Source organism: Ornithorhynchus anatinus, chromosome 1, assembly GCF_004115215.2.
Source record: "Ornithorhynchus anatinus isolate Pmale09 chromosome 1, mOrnAna1.pri.v4, whole genome shotgun sequence".
In the NCBI taxonomy this organism is placed as follows: Eukaryota; Metazoa; Chordata; class Mammalia; order Monotremata; family Ornithorhynchidae; genus Ornithorhynchus; species Ornithorhynchus anatinus.
In genome coordinates this window covers 51,535,438-51,552,691 of record NC_041728.1, presented here as the reverse complement: position 1 = coordinate 51,552,691, position 17,254 = coordinate 51,535,438, and the positions used below count along the sequence as shown (strand labels likewise).

The 17,254-nt window shown below is 43.3% G+C and overlaps 1 protein-coding gene across 1 annotated transcript; it reads right to left on the bottom strand.

Annotated features, from left to right (window-relative positions):
- Nucleotides 1-3,023: 3,023 nt before the first annotated feature.
- CALM1 (calmodulin 1) lies at nt 3,024-16,632 on the bottom strand. Its single transcript, XM_001506474.3, has 6 exons — nt 16,255-16,632; nt 12,322-12,352; nt 10,811-10,954; nt 8,065-8,171; nt 7,147-7,282; nt 3,024-6,955 (listed from the first exon to the last, which is right to left on the bottom strand). Exons 1-6 carry the CDS (start codon nt 16,615-16,617, stop codon nt 6,927-6,929), a joined length of 810 nt encoding a protein of 269 aa, XP_001506524.2. The 5' UTR covers nt 16,618-16,632; the 3' UTR covers nt 3,024-6,926.
- Between the last annotated feature and the right edge of the window lie 622 nt (nt 16,633-17,254).

Genomic DNA, 17,254 nt, shown 5'->3' with positions numbered 1-17,254 from the left:
AAACTTCCCTTCTAGTAGTTGAGCAGAAAAATAAGTGAACTTGGTATCATTTACTAATCATCTGGTATCAATTGCTATTTGGCTTCTGTGATTAATTACTCTCAAATCTTAAGCTTAATCATCTGAAGGGATTAGTCTAGTTTGAATATGTCTAGGCTGCAGCAGGAAGTTAGGGCTAGCTAGTTAATACTGATATCCCTCTCAGGTCCATTTCCTAAATATTTTTAAATTTCCCTGAGAGAAAATGTTGTCCATTTACCTAATACACTCAGTTCTTCCATAGTATGTGTTGTCACTATGCATTTTAGCTAGAAAATCACTATGCATTTTGGCTAGAAGACCACTGGAGGTTTAAGGAACGTTCTTTCAACAATGTCCACCTTATCTGGGTCACGATATGATTTTCTATCAGAATAAATATTTTGCCCATATGCATGGTGTTGGTTAAATGACAAATTCTATAGTGTGAGCTTTCCTTAATGAGGGGTTCTGTAGGACAAAATGTAGTGCACTTCTCTTTAATCACTTCAAATCTTGATCCAGAGGGTTTCTTTTTTTGTGGCAGGGAGGCTGAATGGGAAATGTTTATGTATTATTATATAACCTTAATAGAAGCCTGTATTATAAGAAAATGAATCATGAGGGAACCTTTTAGAAGTGTGAAGAAAAAAAATTGGAATAAAACCTAATAGTGCATTTTTAGAACAGCATAAAGGACGAAAATATCTCAACCATGTTACGTGAATTCCTTTAATAGTTAAATGTAGGATGTACTTTGAAAGGGTTTTTTTAGCCTCTCTATACAAGCAAAAATAAAATTAAAAATGACCATCAAAATGCCTATCAATTTACATTGAAAAGTTAACTGGAATATTCAACTGTGGCATGAAGATTTAAGAGATTATTATAGAGACAGAAGAACAATAATTATTTTTCCCCTTTTTTGTTTGCCAAAGACATAGTGTAGTAGTAATAGTATTTACTAAGCACTTACTGTGTGCAGAGTACTGTACTAAGTGCTGGGAGAAAAATGCACAAGTGGGAAATAAACACAGTTCCTGTACCTCTTGGGGCTCATGTCCTATAGATCATAAACCTCCCTTAAGACCAATGAAATGTAGGGATGCAAATGGCATTTTCCTTCATTAATTCCTTATCAATCAACCAAGCAATCATATCTATTGAGCACTTACTGTCCAAAAGGACTTATTGGAAGATTATGGGAAACAGGGGCTAGAAAATGTAGACCTTCATCTCTCATGGCATTCTGATTCCTTTTTTGAGCAGGATAAACAATTATCCAGATAATTCAAATGCTAAAATTTCTTTTGCCAAAATATATTCAGATAACTGAGGAAATACTGGTCTTCAGGTAGACTTTGATTATGAAGAGACAAATCTCCATTCTCTAGTTCACCTAACTAGTATAGACTTCTCTAGACTGAAAGCTCATTGTGGGCAGGGACTGCATCTGTTTATTGTTACATTATCCTCTCCCAAGCTCTTAGTACAGTGCTCTGCACAGAGTAAGCGCTCAATAAATTCAATTGACTGACTGACCTAGTTGTCCACTGCAGAGAAAGACATCCAGGCAAAGAGAAATTGGGTATTCTCCAATGGGTTACTCAATTCTCTTCCAGCTCCACCATGATTTTAAAATGAATCCTCCATTTCCAGGGCATAGCCAGAAATACAGTGATAAACTTGATTTGGGTCATTTTTCTTGATCCCTGTGGGAATATTTCATCATCAGTTTAACTGTGAGAACTTTTCCCACCATGATCCTAGAGATTTTAGAATGAGTGTCTTCTCTGTGCACACAACACCCTCACAGCTCAGTCACTGACTCTCAAATGCTTAAACAGTCAGGCTTGGTTAGGATTTTGGGTTGATGGTCTCTAAGACAGTCAAAATGTAATAGTAAACTGTGGAAATGACGGGAAGAAGCAGTCTTCTTGCCAGTCCTGAAGGATTGCTGTCAGCCTAGTGATAAATCCTTCACATCAAGATTGCATTTTCTGGATTAACGCTAGTGCTCATCAATTACTTGGGGACAGGATGGCTTGAATCAAGGAGTTCCCTAAGGATTGCAAAATTTTCCAGAAAAGAACTTTGCTTTGGAGGACTTTGGAGGGGAGAAATGAGCTGGAGTGATTTGAAAATGTTGCTTCCTTAAAGAAGTCACCCTAACTTGTTGTCAACCTAGAGTCTAAATCAATGCCCCAGGATATTACTAGGGAGCAGGTTATCCGCATAATATTTAGGTTCTGAGGCTCTTAACTCAAAAGGTAAAATTGCCATCCATTGCCCTACCACCTTAAAGTTGACAAGGTTTTTTAAGAACCTAAGAAATGTCTTATGGGTTAGATCAATGGTCCTTTCAGCTCAGTGTTACCTCCTCGGTTGGTGGTAAAAACGGGATGCTTGGAGGGCCAGTATAATTGCAATGGTTACAGTATGAGAGTAACCACATCCATTTGTGAATTTTTATGAATCAACCAGGCTGGTCACTGAATAATTGTATGCTCACACTACTGAGTTTTTCATTATTTCTTTCTATATAATCTTCAGTGAAACCTGAAAGTGAATTTCAGTATTCCTTAGTCTGACTTTTCTGCAACAAAGGGCAAAAAGAAACATTTAAGATGCCCAGTACTAACAACCAACATGATTTTAATCAAGAAAATAAATGGTTTAAATATATGGTGACTAGTTGTTTTAATAGAGTCAACTTTTACTTTCCAAACTATTTGTTTTTTTTTTAAATCATGTAGATGAAGCAATACTCACGGTTCCCATAAATGAAGTTTTCCTTCCCCCCCCACACCCCTCTCTCTCCATTTCTTCCCTGGTCCTTGCCCTCCACCCTGCAACCCATTTATCAAGAGTCCATTGGCCTAGTTTGATGTGTTTAATGGACTCCAGAGGACAGGGATGACACGCACCATTGAAATCAACTAATTCGTGCAGTGAGAGGAGGGATCGAAAGCTATTAAAATGCTAAAAACCTACACACTTCGCAGTTAGAGATGAAAGGCTGCAGAAATGTTTATTGAATACAGTGCCAGGTTTATAAATAAACTTATTTACAATCTCATATGTTGGTCCCCCATCAACGAGGTGATTAAACCTCCAAACATTTTGATCTCACCATAAAGAATTACAGAAACTTTCAAGTACATCTCCTTTTCAGAATAGCCATTTTGAAGGGCAACTTTGGTAACAGAACTATCATCCATCTTCGCTACAGAAGTGTTGAACAAGCTATTGGAGAAAACAGAACTCCACTCATTTCACTACCGCCTACTGTCGGGGTATAGGTGGAAGAGAACTTTTGCTCTCCTAAGAGCCAACTTCAAGGAAAATAAAAAATTGCCAGCTGAAGGAGTGAATTAAGACAGCTCAGTGGAACCTAGTCATCGGTCAGAAGATGAGTGGATAAAGAGTATTTAGGATACAGCAGTGAGGAAGTAGCCGCAAAATTAAAAAAAATTATTGGGCAGTGGAAGAGCAGACTTGACCAGATTTACATTCTTTGAATAGGAATGAATTCCCGGTATGCTGAGGGGCTATTAATATGCTACTCTTTGACACAATACATCAGCTCTAGGCCTACCGGACAGCCATTACAATAGATACAAATACAATCACACATGCATTTATAAAGAGAATATAAAAATATGTACAGTAGCTAATTTTCAATGTTTTAGGTTGCTGAAAGACACCAATTAAAGTGTGTGCAAAAATTCATTTGTCAAAAATCAGAAAAAGCCTTCCTTGGCAATAGTGCATCAAAAACCCATCTGAAATCTCAAGATATGTTTGCCTATCTCCTAAACACCTACCCCAAACAGATGGAGAACGAAACTATGGGAAAAAAAAAGTGTTTGCCAAGTACTGAGCAGTTTTATGGCAAGTCTTAGGCTGAAGCAGGATGCCAGAGTTAAAGTAGTCACTTTATACATATATTTATACAGCAGAAAAGGATAGGAGACGATAGGGGGTTAAGAGGAAGGTGCTGACTAACTTAAGAGCACTGCCACTAACCTTCCAAGTGGTCAGTGAATCCAGCTTCTGTTTTCACTAACACTTGATTCAAACCAAGACCCCTTCAGTCCCCTGGTCTGCCTTCCCCACAAAATTAGGGGAAAAAAAGGGCTACAGTCGAATCTGCCTGTTGGATTATACTCCTATTCACCTAGTTTCTGCACAGTACACTTGGTAGACATTCCCCGGGGAAGGCCTCAGTTCGATACCTGATCCTAGCCATGCACTAAGTCCTAGAGGCCAAGAATCGAGTTAACTGGGTCATTAATCCTGGTGCTCAGAACTAGATGGGGTCCTGAATTCTTGAATCAGGGTGTCCCCGGAGAATCTTGAAATTTCACAGACGAGAGCTTTGCCTTGGATGACCTTGGGGGAGTGAGGTTGGTTGGAGGTTTGTGGCTTTTGTTTTGCTTAGAAACAAATGAGAAAAACCCAACAACAATAACAAAAAACAAAACTGTCCCCCCTCTTGAGGCAGCAAGAGGAAGTCATTCACTAAGGCATTAAAGTCATCTTGCCCCAGGCCTAAAACCTGAGGTTGATTCGAGAATCAAGCTGATACTTCCCCTAGCATCCCACTCTTTTTAGAGTTATTAAAATTCCTAGCTGCAGCCATTCCCGTAGCAATTATTCTGTGTTAACTGATCCCGGCACTACACACAAAGGGATCTTTTGATTAAGCCATTGTTCACAATTGCCTGTGAAGACACTGAATTTCGAGAATATTAAGCTCGAAGTAGGGTATGGTCAATTCCCAATTATCCTAATTGGAACCAGGTTTAGGATGGCAAACTAAAATCCAACAGATTATCCCCAAAGTAAGTCATTAACTATCCACCTCCTCCCCTACCCAACCTTTTACTTAGTTGACAAAAAGGATTAACAGCAGCAAAGTGGCCTGATTTGAGTTCACCTCCTCTCCTTGAATCCATCTACACTCTCTTAAAAATGCTTGCAAACAGTCAGGTCAATAAATGGACAGGAGGAGGAGAGAAGGGTCAGGATAAAAGGCCCCTGACTAAACTGAGCTGGCCATGCCTGAGTTTCGAGTAGTACTCAAGCTCTCATATTTCCCCAACAGCACCCCAACATTTTCAGCAGGTAAAACCCAAAAGTCCAACCCCAAACCTACACCATGCACCAAGTGGGCACAGCCAATATTAACCTGAAAAAATCCAAAGCCAGCCATCATTATCTGAGGTGGCACCACTCAATTGATCCACCGTGGGTTTAAACCAGACTTCAGTGGGGCAACCCTAAAGTAAAAGCAGGTGTCAGCACTTTCCAAGTTTTGGTTAGGGTTTTTAATTAGACACTAAATTCACTCTGGGCTGGAGTTCTACTTACAAGCTGTGAACAAGCGTATGAATATGGCATAGTTCTGTATGAACAAAAGAGGAGGTGGATAATCCCCTTCTCAAGTAAAAATAAAATAGGTAGAAGGAAGCCATGTCAGATGCAAATATGAAACTAACATTGTAAAGCCATATGGTGAAGGATAGTGTCTTTTAGGCATGATGAAGAGATTGGTTTAGAAAAGTGGCTACTGCTTCTACCACAGACAGCAAAGATTGAGTTAGTTACACTGACATACTAGATCTCTCCCACAGATGGTCTCAGTAACAGTTACACAAAACAGATTTATCAGCAGCACACATTTTAAAAGAATCCCAAATACATGCTTTAGAGAAAAAGAGATGAGATTTTTCTTCAGTTAAAGTCATTCTGTCTACAGTGATCAGTAAATTAGCATGACCCCGGAGGGGGAACCAACTAGATTTGCATTTGTGGAATAGGAAAAATTAATCAGCATTTTTATCAGCATTTGCCGGTTCTAGACAAGATCTTGGAGCTCACACGACTGAATTATTTTGAGTAAAAATACCCAAATATATAAATTTTTGAAGTATGCACTGGGTGAGCAGTGCAACACTCCCCTCCCCTCGATGCCTTGTCCCCATTTTAGATTTTAGCTTTACAAAGCATTTAACACCACTTTAAGTTAATGGTCTTTTATTGGAAAAAAAAAAGACTAGCATTTACAACTTGGAATGGACATAAATTGTAATCTCTTGAACAGCAATGTTGATAGTTGTGCTGAAGTCCACAGCCTACTCTGCTGGCTCCCAAGTCATGGTACAGAAGGTTTTAAAAACAGAGAGTCCAAAGGTGCTCCCTTGGTGAAGGTTTCTTTTGAAAAATTTTTGTGAACGGTAACAGCCTGACACCCGTTTCACTATAGTGCAATGCAAACAATGTTAAACCAATATAACACAGACATGCTACCCAGAGTTTAAGGTCATCATCATCATCATCATGGAGCACACTGTTAAGTAGAGAAGAACCGTTCAACCTTTAGGGCTACACCTTGAAATTTTGCATCCTTCAACCATTTTGCTGCATACCATCCTGAGGTAAACCAATTTTATTTTATTTTGTTAAAGTAAACCAGCTAGGACAATTTATGCTAACAAATTGAACTAGACCCACTTGAGTAGGTTTTTAATTTTTCTGTTTTTCTTTTTTAATACAAATGTCTGACTGTGCTCAATTGTCAAGCTGCATGCATGAAAAACTGGCCAGCCCAAACAGTGTAATAATCATTAGCAAATGGAACTTTAAGGAGTTCACTAAGTGCTTCCTTATCATTTAAGGTAGTACAAGTATTTATATTGTAAAACTGATGTGTAACTTGATTTTTTGGGGACAGGACCACCAACCAATACATGCAGATTTTTTTTTTTGTGGACAGAAGGTACTTTTGACATTCAGTTTTGCTATACAGAAACAGAATGAATAAATGAACTTTTTTTGCAAGAGGTAAGTAAAAGATTCAATTTGATTCTTCTAGAGGGGAAAAAAGAGGTGAAAGAAGGTCTTCATTTTGCAGTCATCATCTGTACGAATTCTGAAAAGACAAACAACCATAACTTTGGGTTATCTTCAAGGCAACGCAGCAAACATCTTAACTGCACTTTGTATAAAGAGAAATTAAGTTTAAGCAGGTTGATTTAGTCTTTACATCTAAACAGAATGAATAAAGATTGCTAAACAAAATTAAAGACAGAATGCAATGAAGTCTATAAATCCATGTTTTACCTTCATAGTTGACTTGCCCATCTCCATCAATATCTGCTTCTCTGATCATTTCATCTACTTCTTCATCTGTTAGTTTCTCTCCTAAGTTTGTCATTACATGACGTAATTCTGCTGCACTGATATAACCATTTCCATCCTAAGAACATACAAATATGTTTTCAGTTACACATGGTGGACTGCTTTGGACATTTAGGTCCCTTTACTAAATTTAGGCTCTCCCCTCTCCACTCCTCCCAACAAAAATTACTTTTTACTCTGAGTTTACTGAACAACCTACTGGGCATAGGGTGGTTCAGGCAAAAAAAAGCAGTTCACTTAAACACTACGTTTCTAGCTGGTTAATTTACTCTCTCAAAATGACTTTACACGTGTAAGTCCTTTTTGACTTTTTAATGTCCTGTACCGAAGAACGAAGAGGTACCGAGAATCTACAGATCCCTTCCCCTAAAAGGACTGCCAATCTGAATGATCTAACATGCAGTCCCCTTAGAATGGTGGGATTTTGAGGCCACCCAAGAAATTAGCATAAAATCACAAAACAATTCAAAGAAGTGGCAATTGACTCAATAGAAGTCTAGTTTAAACATCTCCCCTCTATTCACTACACTACCCATGTTCTAGCATAAAAGCTTTAAAGAAAAAGTTATTCCACAAGACAGGATCCTAGAATATAATAGAAAACATTTAGGAGGCTCACTTAACTGGTGTAACTGACCCACTCCATAATAATTGGGCTTTTATGAGTCTCAGATCCAAAGAGGACCACCAGTGTTAATGAATTACACACAATCTAGCAATACCTTGTTAAAGACACAAAATGCTTCGCAGATTTCTTCTTCACTGCCTGTATCTCTCATTTTTCTAGCCATTATGGTCAAAAATTAGGGAAAATCAACTGCACACTGAATCTAGCAATACCTTGTCAAACACTCGGAATGCCTCACGAATTTCTTCTTCACTGTCTGTATCTTTCATTTTTCTAGCCATCATGGTCAAAAATTCGGGAAAATCAATGGTGCCATTGCCTTAAATACAAAGGAAAAATACAAACTAGGTCAAGTGATTCTGTCTTAACACTAGAATTATTTTGCAGCTAGGAACAAGAGCCAGGAGCCATTCAGCCACAAAGTCTCAAGTACTTTGGATAGGATTGTACAAGCAGTTGCTATAAGTTGGCAGGTTATATTTTTTTAGTTCAAGAGAAATGATGCTCAGAAGAGCATTTTACGATATGGTTTTTATGAACTTTTTTTATAAAAATTGCTTCCACCCTCTGCTGGATCTCTCCTTCAGTAAGAAACCATTTAAATATCATGGGCTGGCTCTTCAGCACTCCTGCAGCCTACTCATGAGCTAATCTCCCCTAGCACGCTCCATTTTACCAGCCAGACACTTCAGCCTAAAAGACAGAAGCCACTCACCAAGTCTTATAGCAAGGAGTATTTTTACATGGATGTGGTCCTTGGACTGGAAAAGACTGCAAAAAAGGCTTGCTGAATAGTATGAAGTTGAAAGAAGGGAATGCCCATATAATTCCTCTACACTTTGTCAGAAGGCACTGTTTTCTGCCCCAAGATAAAATATTTTCTATCAATCGCAATCTTTTGTGACATAATTTTTCCACATATTACTGTAACCAAAGAATTCCTACAAACCATGAAAGGTATTGTTTACTTAACCCATCCTCCCCCCAAATCCACATTACTAATAAGCATCCTCAAGTTTTGTATTTAATATGTTAACTAAAACACAATAGCTCATTTATTCAATCACTGAAAGGTAAAGACCAAACTGGGCCAGCTATTAGAATGATCAGGGCACACTTCCAAGACAGCTTGAAGTTAAATGAAGAAAGCCAAGAAGGGTTAATAGTTCTGTGTCACCACATCAACATGCTAACAATAGCTCACCTCTGGCTATCCTGTCCAACCAAATTAAAAATTTAGAGCTCCCTCTCTAAACCTGCCATCTTTTCAGCTCAAAGGCTGCAACTCCCCATTTTCTTTTGATCAAAAACAGCAATTTTATCTGTAATATGAAAATAAAAACCATAAAATTTTATTTTTTTGGCTGCAAAGCCTCTTGGCAATCTCAGAAGGAGGAACTCTTGGGCATAATTTTTTTTTTAATTACACTTGATGAAGCCTGCATCTTAGGGGAAAGTCACAAGTTGACACACTTTCAGGTGAACCACAATAAAGGAACATTTTTTCCTCCTATGGCAAGCTTAAGAGTTTTTTTGGTTTTGTTTATTTTCTTTTGGAGTGGGGGTGGGGGGAGAGGGGAAAGAGAAAGGGCATGAAAGCACGAAGTGATCTAAACGAGGTAGGAGAAGGAAGAGCTAAACAGGAAAAGTAGTTTAGTGACTATTCTTCTCTCTGCCTCCAAATAACTTAAAAGGGTAACAAGGAGGAGGCAAGGTAAAAACCTCTTAAGGGTGCCAATCTCCTGGGTGGCAGCCAGGTTTTGCTACGTGCTCCCAAGCGCTACCTGTTATGAGTCTCACTGTCCAAAGTAACCCATATTGGGAAGACCATCTTCCAAAAGAAGCTCCAAGAGAAATCTTTCACCCAAAACCCGAAAGGAAGAAAATAAATCCAACATTTAGCAGGTGGACCCAGCAAAATTTTGTTCCCCTAAAACAGACTATTTACCCCCCAAAAATTATCATTTTAATCTGTCCCAAACAATGTACTGCTATGCACTGGTTACAAATAACATTGTTGATGAATCAAATGTTTAAGTAGTGGGCAACAGCAACCAGGAAAAAAATATATTAAATACAAAGCACATAGGGTAGAGGACCAAAAAACTCTGTGACCAGATCTGCCCCATGGCAAACCTGTTCTGATAATAATTTTCCTACTGAAAAATTAATTTGGGAACCAAATTGATGAGGAGTAACTTTATGTTAAGTAGCCACCCAACATGAACAGGGATTTCCCCCAGCAAAGGTTAAATGTTTTTTGGAGCTCTACATCTCTAAGCCCACTTCCGTGGCTGCGCCAGACACCCTGACATCACCACGTGTGCGTGACTTGACAAGGAGCCTTCACCTTATAGCAGTCCCCAGAACCCAGCAGGCAGGTGGGAAGTCTCAGGCACCCCTGGAAGCCTAGTGTCAACTGAGCGTATTCCCAAGCCAATTTGCAGCTGCACAGACAGTGCCATGAAGACAGGGGAGAAAGTGTCCTTTTTGCAAGAGGTAAACCCATTCATTTTCAGCTCTACCATGCTAAACAGTGCCAAAGAACTAGCAGCAAATCTGCCTTATCGGCAGCTAGTGAATGACTCGGACTCTTTTTTGCACTGACCCAAGAGGAATTCATGCAATTTTTTCACATTAGGCTTGCCCTGTACAGACAAGGACGTCATTGTTACTGTTACAATGCTTGAAGGCCAGATAATCATACTACAAACAGGCTAACAAGCTGCTAGCTTGAGAATAAGTAGTAACTATATTTCTACTACACGTAAACAAAGCAGGAGCCAGAGTGAATCCCATCTACTTATACTTCTAGATTCCAGGAGATAACCCTGAAAACAACTTCTGAAGTGACGAGGTGATCCCTAAGAATTCTAAAAATTTCACCTTTCTGGACAAATTTAAAACCATGTACACCTCGAAGGTGACCCAACACCTTCGGACCTCTAATTCCCTTACCATCGGCATCCACTTCATTGATCATATCCTGTAACTCTGCTTCTGTAGGGTTTTGACCCAATGACCTCATGACAGTTCCAAGTTCTTTTGTTGTGATGGTGCCATCGCCATCTTTGTCAAATAGAGAGAAGGCTTCCTTGAATTCTGAAAGCAACACACACAAAAAAATCACCATCTTAGTACTTTAGTCCTTGCCATTCATACTCACAAAACAAACACCAAAACATCTGCATTATCCAGATTATTATTTGGACAGCTAGTTAAAAATGAATACAAGGGTTTCTTTTAATCGTAGCGTAAAATCTTTTCAAATCGACGTGCCTAAAAAAGCAAGGTATCTTTCTCAACTAAAACCAGGACTGCAGAAGGCCAAATATTTCATCCTTCTATAAAGCTCTACTATATTAGACTTTAACAGGTTGAAAGTGCAGAACTTGGTTAGCTTTTAGTAAAAAGTTTATTTCTCAGTATGCTCTAACTAAAAAAGATGGAAGAACCTTGGGTGATGCTTCTAAGCTTCTCTGGAAAAAAGTCATTCTGGTATCACCGGGATAAAATCCAGGGAAACATGGTGTGGAAAGTTTAAGGAACTTTCAAAAAATAAAATAAAATAAAGATGTACCCATCCTGAATAATAATAAGGACACTGCAGACAACTCCGGTGAATAGCACAAAAATTTAAATCTAAACCAATTATACCAAAAAGGATAGATCAATGAGTTTCTGGTAAAATTAGTTTGGATTTAAATTTTTGTCACATTCACTGGAGAGGTCTGCAGTGTCCTTATGACTCAGGCTGTGTACACCTGTATTAAAAAAAGGTTCCTTCTGAATGCTTTCTAGAATGAATGCTCAATAACTCCCTGAAAATGTAAAATAACCTTCCTCTTCCCATTTCTCTAAATATTTTAGTTATTTTACATAGGAAATTAAGTTTTCAAGTAGGGCCGGAATGGGGTACAGGCATTATTAAACTGTAAGAACACAGGCTAAAATTTAAAAGACAAATATGCGCCATTTTATCAGACTGAAGTTCAGGAGGCACACAAAACTCAGCACAATTTCAGGAGCAGGACCAATACTCCATTGGAGAGATTGGGCCAATGCTCCACTGGAAAGGCTAGATTGCCAGTTTGTGGATTATCCAGGCTCCCTGCCTCTCCTTCCCTCTGCAAACCACCTTCTGGCATTTCATAGCTTTATGAACACACCAATCTTACAACAGGAGAGGGAAGAGAACTTAAGTTTGTCCATTTGGTAACATACCGAACCTTTTAAAAATGTTCGATGGGAGGGGTGAATCGAATGACCCAAAAACCATACAAAAATCTCAACCGCAAAACATTCTGGATTGTCTTTTAGATTTTCATTTATTCCCCCTATTCCTTTTGTCTCTTCTCCCAGCCACCCCGCTCGACCCTAGCAGCAAACTCTACAGTGTGTAGTATCCACGTATTCAATGATTATTAGCTGTAGCCTATTGGCCATTTCCTTGGAATTAGAGCACTTACCAGCAATCTGTTCTTCAGTCAGCTGATCAGCCTACATGAAGAGCAGAAGAGTATTAAAATCCAGTCCAGGAACTGTTTGGGATCATGTCATAAGACTGCAGTGGAAGTTTACTTCATTGTATTTAATAGAAAGTCTGTTTTGAGAATTCCTTCAAAATGCAGATTTGCCTTGTAAATAAACACCACTTAACCCAGGCCATTTCGAATGACAAAGAACGTCTTTGCACTCTTCCTCCTTTGGACGTCACCTCTCGTTTGGAATGGAAGCGGTGGCTTCGGTCAGGTTTTTGGCTTTCTTCAATAATAATAATAAAAAAAAGCAAAGATGCCGGACCCAGTTCTGACTATTTAGGCTTCCTCGTGGTTACCCCGGTAAAAGTTGAGAAGGAGTTTTGACAGGAGATTTTAAAATAACCCCATGGTCAGGGACTGCAATTGCGGGAGGGGGGCGGGGAGGGGGGAACCGGCGCCCCTAGCGGCCATATGCCTCGTAGCAGCCAGTGAAAAAGGACCGGTTTGAGGAGCGGGGGGGAAAAGAGTGCCATCTGCTGAACCAGGACAACAACTTCTTGCACCACGTACTGTTCCCAGCCCAGCCCAACATTCTGCAGCTTGGGTTGACAGCCCTCCATCCGGGTTTAGGCTCTCATTGTAGCGCACTGCTGCTGGCCCTCAACATTAACGTTACATAATTAGATCACTACGATTTTACATTCATTCCCAAATGAGAGAAAATTCCAGGCAAAATGCAGAGAGCAAGGGCTCGCCCTCCGTGGGGTTTTTTTTTTCCCTACGTGTCTCCCCATTAATTGCTGGCTGAAAGTATACCACTCCCGATGCTTAAGGTTCCAAGTCAGATTTCTAGGCTATTCAGGGAGAAAGAGAGGCACTGTTCTAACTCCACTGGTTAAGGAATACCGCAACATATGAAGCCTACAGAAATCAAATCAGTAGCGGATTCGTTGTACTTTTTTTTTCCTCCTCGGCCTGCAAGAACTATTCAATTTGCAGGCCATCGTTTTCACCCACCCACTTCAAGATCGGCACAGGATCCTCTCCTGAGACCATTTCATTTTAGCTGTCAGTTGCACAATGGTAATTTTAATTTGAATAATACTTAATACTCTCTGCAACCTTAAGCAGTTTTGTCTCTTACCAAAGAGAGCATTCACTGCAATTACATACTGTCCCTTGTTAAAGCCAGTGTCTTTACTTTTAATAAGTCTTACGGAGAGTTATAAAATCATTTAAATCATGCATAACAGAAGGCCACGCCGGAAGGGATGAAAAATGACCCAAAGACTGCTTCCCTGTTTTAGGAATGGGGAATTTCCCAATTCGAATCACAATTAAGCATTTTTTAGAAATGTATTAGTCCAGTCTTGGTGGGAGCATTTCCTACAGTCCTTTCCCACTGGAGATGGCTTATCTACAATCAATCTAAGAGGACATGGTGATTTATAGTTATGTACTAGTGTCAGAGCTAGGCTTGTTCACAGGAAACCGAGCCCTAGCAAAGCAGATACATTTATTAAGAAAAATTAAAAAAAATAAGGGAAGCCGGTGCTTTGCAACATAATTGGCCCGTTTTCACCTAACTGCGTTTTCGGAAGTCTCAAATACGGACCGCCTTCCAGTTTGCTTTTCCCTAAGCAATTGACTCCACCACCACCCCAATTACCGTGGCTACCAGGGCAAAGGTACTAACACTGGAGCCATCACCCCACCCAATCAAGTCATAAAATCCTGTGTCCCAGTGATGTCAGCGGTCCTCGGAGGAAGAGAAGGGGGGGAGGAAGAGAAGAAAGGGGGGAGGAGGAAGAGGAGAAAAGGGGGTAAAGGGAGAGGAAGAGGAGAAAGGGGGGGAGGAGGAGGAAAAGGAGAAAAAGGGGGAGGGAAGAGGAGAAAAGGGGGAGGGAAGAGGAAGAAAAGGGGGAGGGAAGAGGAAGAAGAGAAAATGGGGGAGGGAGAAGAGGAGAAAAGGGGGGAAGGAGGAAGAGGAAAAGGGGGGGAGGGAGGAGGAAAAGGAGAAAAGGGGAGGGAGGAGGAAGAGGAGAAAAGGGAGAGGGAGGAGGAAGAGGAGAAAAGGGGGGAGGGAGGAGGAAGAGAAGAGGGGAGGAAGAGGATACCAGGGAGGAGGGGACAGGGAGGAGGAAGAGATGCAGAAGGAGGAGGGGGTGGAAACATACCCGGCAAGGCCCATAATCACGTTTGGCAATCTACAGACCAACCCTAACTGCAAAGAGAAAGCGGAAATAATGGAGGGCATCTCCCCTGCAAACGGGGAAGTAGCACAGCTCGGGGGTTGGGGGCGGGGGCTGCCCCACCCCCCAGCCTGGGTGCGGGTGCAGCGCAGCGCTGCGCAGCCCCCGACCGGGGAGGCCCGCGCACTCCGCATTTCGCTGCGCCCTGCGGGCAAGGAAAGGAAAGGAAAGGAAAGGAAAGGAAAGGAAAGGAAAGGAAAGGAAAGGAAAGGAAAGGAAAGGAAAGGGAAGGGAAGGGAAGGGAAGGGAAGGGAAGGGAGGCCAACTGCAGCCACCCTGAGAAAACGCAGGGAGACGAAGGCCCTGCCCGGGGGGAGCGCGACAGGACCTGCCCCTCTCCCCCGGACTTTTCGGAGGTCCTTAAGGCGCTCCCCATTGTCCAACCGACCCCCCACACACCCCGGGTCCCGCCAGAGGCCGTGGGTTCTAATCCCGCTCCTCTGCTTAGCAGCTGGGTGACCTTGGGCAAGTCACTTCGCTTCTCTGGGCCTCAGTCCCCTCCTTTGTAGAAGAGGGATTTGGACTGGGAGCCCCATGGGGGACAACCTGATTACCCTGTACCTACCCCGGCGCTCGGAAGAGTGCTTGGCACAGAGTAAGCGCTCAACAAATACCATTCTCACCACCGCCAGGAGCGTCTCCCCCGCCCCCCCCCCCGACATGTCCCCTCCCCAGGCAGAAACTTTGCAGTCTCCAATGGAAACGGTGCCGTTGCCCGCCCCCTCTCCACCTCCCCGCCCCAATTAGAGGGAGCGGGAGCTAGAGTGCTTCTCTAGGGAGGGAGGAGGAGGAGAGCTCATGATGTAATGAAGCCCACAAATGGTTTTACTGCTGCGTTTTTCCCGGGGGGGGGTGGAGAAAACGTCTTGGAAGAACTGCAGAGTCGGCCCCCACCCCTCCAAGCGCAGTGCAGCTGGCCCTGCCCCTTCTTCCCAAGGCCTGGGGTCCCCGCCCTCCCCCCAAACCATCCCGACACCCCACCATCAGGGGAGGGCAAGCAGGGGAGCTGCGCACTTGCAGAGCGTTTCGCACAGGGCGGTGGCAGCCCCGGGTCCTGCGGCAACCCGCGCCCTCCCGGTTCATTCATTCCGGCGGGGCAACCGAGGCTGCGAGGGGGTTTTCATTCATTCAACAGTATCTATCGAGCGCTTACTTTGTGCAAAGCACTGGACGAAGCGCTTGGACAATTCGGCAACCGACAGAGACCAGTCCTGCCCAGTGACGGGCTCCCCCACCTCCCCCATCCTCCCTTCCCCGGTCCATCCCCACCTCGTCGCCTTAGAGAACAAACTAAAACCCACTTCGGCAACTAAAAGGGCGGCGAACGTTTGGGGCAAAGTGGGGGTCAAACGGGGGCGGGGGAAGAGAAGGCAGAGGCAGGGCTGTTTCCCGCGCCCCTCCCTGCCCGCCACCGAAGTTGGGCATCAACTCGGCAGGGGAAAAAGGCAAAAGAAAAGAGTTAAGTCCACCGCAAGGGAAGCAAAGGAAAAAAGCAAATCCACCACCACACCAGGCTTTGAAAGAAAAAGCGGCGGGGGGGGGGAGGAAAAAAATCACCCTAAAAGGAACCAAAGAGAAACAAAAAACCAACCACCCTAAAAGGAACCAAAGAGATGGAGGGGGGAAGGAGGAAAAAGGTGAGGGAGGGCGGCCTCCCCGAGCTACCTACCATTGTGGGAGTGAAGAGGGGGGAAGGAGAAGAGAGAGGCTCCGGGGTTGGGGGGGGAAAGGTTGAGCTGAAGCTTGGGCTGCTGCTGCTGCTGCTGCCGGTGTGACCCCCGCCGCCACCGGAGTAACGGAGCTGTGTGTGTCTCTGGCTCCCTTTCTTCTTTCTTTCTTTTTTCCCTCCCTCCCGCCGGCAGGTCCCACCACAAATGCTGGCAGGACCGGTCGGCGGTGCCTCGCTATATATAGGTTGCTGTATCCCTCCGCCGGCACCGCGGCCTCCGGGTTGGCCAAAGTCGGTGGCTGCGGCGCTGAGCCTCGCCCTCCACCGCTTCCCTCTCCCCTCCCTCCCCTTGTCCTCATTCATTCATCCAATAGTATTTATTGGGCGCTTCCCCTGTGCACGGCGATGGACTCCCGCCCAACCCCGGGCAGGGCCTGGGGGGGGGGGGTCCCCCACCACCCCCTAAACGAAGGGGGAAATGGAGGCCTGGCACCGCCCGGGGTGGGGTCGCACCTTGCATCGTGCCCTCGGGAGAAGTCGCCACCCCGAGGAGGATGGTCCTGCGACAGTCCTCCCTTTTCTTTTTTCCTCCCCCCCCATTTGGAAATCTCCCTCTGACGTTCGCCCTCCCTGCAGCCCACTGGGCCTGGCCCTCTCCCATTCATACAATCGTATTTATGGAGCCCCTCTGTGCGGAGCACTGGACTAAGCGCTTGGAATGGACAATTGGGCCACAGAGAGACAATTCGGCATCGACGACGGGCCCTCTCTCTTTAGGATCCCGCCCCCCACCCCGCTCGTCCCTGAAACCCTCTCCTAGTCCCATGTCTTTGAAATCCTAGGGAGGAAATGGTGGCTCGGGAAGAGGGATGGAGCCAGGCCTGAGAGGAATTGACTTCAAATGTAAAGCGACATTGGGCATTCCGCAGGAGCAGGGCCAACCGTCTCCGATTGTGGGGTGGGAGAGAATGGGCTAGAGGTACCCTTGCAGTTTTCTCCA

What these genes read in the sequence shown, in the direction of transcription:
- CALM1 (XM_001506474.3), bottom strand. Translation starts at nt 16,617, where the DNA reads ATGAATGAGGACAAGGGGAGGGAGGGGAGAGGGAAGCGGTGGAGGGCG. An exon ending in CCCTCTTCACTCCCACAATG is followed by an intron (nt 12,353 to 16,254) that starts GTAGGTAGCTCG and finishes CTCTTCATGTAG; the next exon opens with GCTGATCAGCTGACTGAAGA. An exon ending in GACTGAAGAACAGATTGCTG is followed by an intron (nt 10,955 to 12,321) that starts GTAAGTGCTCTA and finishes TGTTGCTTTCAG; the next exon opens with AATTCAAGGAAGCCTTCTCT.